A 4,180-nucleotide genomic window follows, 5' to 3' on the forward strand; every position below is an offset into this window, starting at 1 on the left:
AAAACTGCCTCAATGTGAAAGGGGTCTTAGTGCAGCGGAACCGTTGGTGAAATTTTTTTGTTTTAAGGACGAAGTATGGAGCATGTAAAGAAATTCACCTACTAACCAATAAAGATATCCCATATGTTGGGATATTACGGAGGGTGTGCTCACAAAGTGAAGGGGATACTTCCCTTTTTTCCTAGGAGACCAATTTATCTAAATAGTGTGTGTGTGTGTGTGTGTGTGTGTGTGTGTGTGTGTGTGTAAAATTATAGATATAGATATAGATTTGGGACTTTAAATGAGGCATATGATCAACATACGCCTCCATCCCCATTACTGGATAAAAGATTTTTTAATTTTATAGTTGGGACTGCAGTACACAGAGAGCCTTGACGGGGCCTGGAGCTTACACATGTATTTGCAAATGCGTGCAACTAAACCTCTGTTTTTTTTTAATGCATACTGTTAGACAGGTGAATTTGGTTTGCTGTTTGGTCCTGCAACCTTTAAAACCCTTCATTAGTTTAAAATGTGTGTGTGTGTGTGTGTGTGTGTGTGTGTGTGTGTGTGTGTGTGTTTTTTCCCTGTTGCCTTTTAAGCCTAGGGGAGAATGATGTGTTCTTAGTCCCACAGCCCCCCTGGGATATCCCCCATAACACATCTCTGGGGGCTGCAGAGATGAGAGGGGTCAGAGGGCGGAGCTGCACAGGTCATTTTGGGGGTTGGCTTGCTTGAACCCAGAAGAAGATGGCAGTGTGGGATCTGGTATGTAGCAGCACTGCAGAGGATCGCAGCAGGACATTTCTAGATTTGCTGGTCAGGTGAGTATGTGAATTGAGGACAGCATTACAGAACTAGTAAGAAGGGCATATTTAAAAAACAAATTAAAGGTGAACATTCCTCTTTTAATGCAAATTAAATTTAAGGCAAATGTTTTGAAAATCTCTAGCCTGCATTACCTCAGACACCATGGCCATCTGGTAATGGCCTAGGTAGGTGTTTTGGCATTAAATGCTTGGTGCCTCATTTAAGTCGCATGTTGGATGTGAGCCTACCTTAGAATATTCTATGTATATAAGTCAATATTGCAGCATGTATAGCTTAGTACAATCTGTAAAAGGATCAGGTTTGTCCTTGCTGAAGCTGAAAAACAGTAATGTATGCACACAGGGAGGCAACACTGAGACTTCAGTGTGCCTATGGAGAGGCCCTGTATGCTCGGTGTACACTGGCATGGGGAAACTGTTACAGAGTCTTTTTTTGTCATAAAAAGCCTAAAGTTTTCTTCGCCCTGTTCTATTAGATGCAAAATGGGTTTCTAATTTTGTATTGTGTCCAACTATTGTGCTTAAAAGTATAGTCCACCTTTCTGACCAGGACCTTTTAGGGTGTAAGGTGAATCTTGGTCACATTCCTCAAATCGCATTCCTCTGTTATGGTGTACTTCCCCCTGAAAATGCCTTCTGCCCATGCAACCGTGTCTTCGATTCACAGACTGATTCACTGGGACCTGTGAAAAGGACAGACTACAGGTCCCATTTTCCACAGCAGCAAAAGGACTATTAGATCTCAATGGAGCACATGTTTAATGACATCATAGCACTTGTATTCCATTTACTTCTCCAGCTTCCACATGGATCTGGGGCCCGCGGGGTGGGGGGGAGGAAACTGTGTCAGTTTGCAAGAGCCTGTGTATTGCATCCATGATCATGGTTGCAGTACTCTGCGTTCTCCAATGCAAAAACTACTTTTGCAACTATTTTGTTATTTTTTTGTTTTTTTCAGAGGCTTAATAACTTGGGCCGATAAATCCGACCTCCTCTATCAGAGCACATACTGGCCCAGCTACAATGTTCCGTGAGTATACTGGTAAACATGGCATGGCTTAATTGAGATGTATTATATACTGGTATGTATTTCTAGTATGTGACACTTATCAATACACCACTGATCTGAACCTTTACCTGCGGGTTCTAACTTTGCATTGCTCTTGAACCTAAGGAACTTTGGGGGCACCTAAAGCTGTTATGTGATTTGTTACCAACCTTTAGTACCAGTTTTGGCCTTTTAATCTGTATAAATAAACACTATTGTTAAGGGCCATGAGGAGATTTATAAATATATTTTACTGTTTCTGCCTGCAGCAGCTATGATTCCCTAACTTGTCAGATGCCCCCTAAAAGGTTTTTCTCTTGTAACTGGTAGTGCTTTTCTCAGCAGATTTTCTGGTATTGCAAGACTGACTGATCACGTGATTTTAGCCTTGATCGTTTAATTTTAGCAGTCGGACTGTAGGCAATGACTGGAATGCACGTGTTGGTAGCGGTGGAGTAACCTGTACACATTTTTGCTAAATACCTTGCAGTGCATATTTGTTGAACTGGAGAGGGTTGTGCTTTTCTCTGTAAAAGAGGCATGTTACGTTGATTAGCACTTTAAATGGAGCTAAAGTATGACAGAGCTGAGAAAATGTGGAATAGACTTCCTCATGAGGTGGTTCTGGCCAGATCAGTAGAGTTTTTTTTTTTTTTTTAAAAAGGGGCCTGGATTTATTTTCCTAGCTATACATAATAGAACTAGATACCAACTGTGGGTGTAGAATTGTGTGTGTGTGTGTGTGTGTGTGTGTGTGTGTGTGTATAATATATGTTGGTTGAACTAGGGGTGTGTGTGTGGTGTGTTTTTTTTTTTTTTTTTTTTAATTTTTATTATTTTTTTCTTCCTGACTAACTATCATAATGACTTGTCCTCCTTTACACAGGTACTTTGGTGATATATTTAATGCAAGTGGCCAGCCTGATCTTGTGAAAAAATTTGGAGACTGGTTCACTTATTCCAAAACTCCCAGGGCTCAGATATTCAGGAGGAATCACACTCTTGTGGAGGATCTACCATCTATGATAAGGCTCATGAGGTAAGGAAGCCACAGTCCCGGTTTGAAATGGAGCATCTTCCTTTCTGGCATTTATATTGATTTTTGCTTTTTACATTTTTATATGGCAGAAGAATCTTTTGCATATGCATTCTGTTTCCAAAATAAAATACAGTTGCCTGCTTTAGTAGGTCTATGGTGAAAATATTGTGATGTGTGTTTTTCAAATTTCAGATACAATAACTTCCTGAATGATCCTCTGTCACTCTGCCCAAGTTGTGAACCAAAGCCAAATGGAGAGAATGGCATTTCTGCCCGTTCTGATCTCAATTTAGCCAATGGTACTTACCCTTTTGGAGCCATGCGCCAGAGACAGCATGGTGGCACTGATATGAAGGTTGGTAAAGGCCCACCAATGTGTTTTATAATGTTATAAGGATTTGTTTAATGCAATCAATCTTTAATAAGAAAATATCCTCCCCTCTCTTTACAGGTCACCAGTTATGAGTTTGCAAAGGAGTATATGATGCTTGCAGTTAATGGCCCCACATGGGACCAGGTACCTCCTTTCCAGTGGAGCACTTCTCCGTTCAGTAACCTCATGCATATGGGTCACCCTGACCTCTGGAAGTTTGATCCTATCCTTATTAGATGGAAATGAAGTATTTTCTCAGATGTGACAAATGACTGTTTTTCAGCAACCATTATATTCAAGGTTGAACCGCTTGTTTTGCAGATCTGGCAACAGTCAGTGAAGATCCAGAGTCACAGAATCTGCTAAAGTTCATGCAACTCTGGTATTCCAGACCCGATTTACAATTGAAAGGGAATTTTTATAATTTACGGATCTGATTGACTAGGATAATCTGTTAAATGCTGCACTTTTAAAATTGATATTTGTGTGTCCCCCGCATCGGAATATAGCTATGTAGTAAAAGTACACAAGCTTGCCTACATGTGATTATGGTGGTACAATGTTCTGCAATAATTAACCACTTTGTTAGGGGTAATTCACACTAGCGGAGTAATCAGTGACTGACTTCTAAATGCAGTTTGATACCATAGGCTACTTTCACACTGGGGTGTTGTGCCGTCGGTGGTAAAGCGGCACTTTTTTTAGCGGCGCTTTAGTGTCATTTTTGCAGCGCTATTCAGCTACTAGTGGGGTGCTTTTAACCTCCACTAGCGGCCTAAAAGGGGTTAAAACCGCCCGCAAAGTGTCGCTGCAGGGGCGGTGTATACATTGTTCCTACAGCGCCTCAAAGATGCGGCTGGCAGGACTTTTTTGAGCGTCCTGCCAGCGCACTGCTCCAGTGTGAAAGG

General features: G+C 41.2%; 1 protein-coding gene across 1 annotated transcript in view; it reads left to right on the forward strand.

Moving 5' to 3' along the window:
• The window catches only part of PLBD2 (phospholipase B domain containing 2), a 19,948-nt gene extending 15,768 nt beyond the window's left edge, over window positions 1-4,180 (forward strand). Inside the window, 4 exon segments of the mRNA XM_040351902.1 lie at window positions 1,771-1,842; window positions 2,747-2,899; window positions 3,092-3,254; window positions 3,351-4,180. Coding sequence (XP_040207836.1) covers window positions 1,771-1,842; window positions 2,747-2,899; window positions 3,092-3,254; window positions 3,351-3,518 — 556 coding nt within the window. The 3' untranslated portion in view covers window positions 3,519-4,180.

The sequence above is a fragment of the Rana temporaria genome, chromosome 1 (assembly GCF_905171775.1).
Source record: "Rana temporaria chromosome 1, aRanTem1.1, whole genome shotgun sequence".
Lineage (NCBI taxonomy): Eukaryota > Metazoa > Chordata > Amphibia > Anura > Ranidae > Rana > Rana temporaria.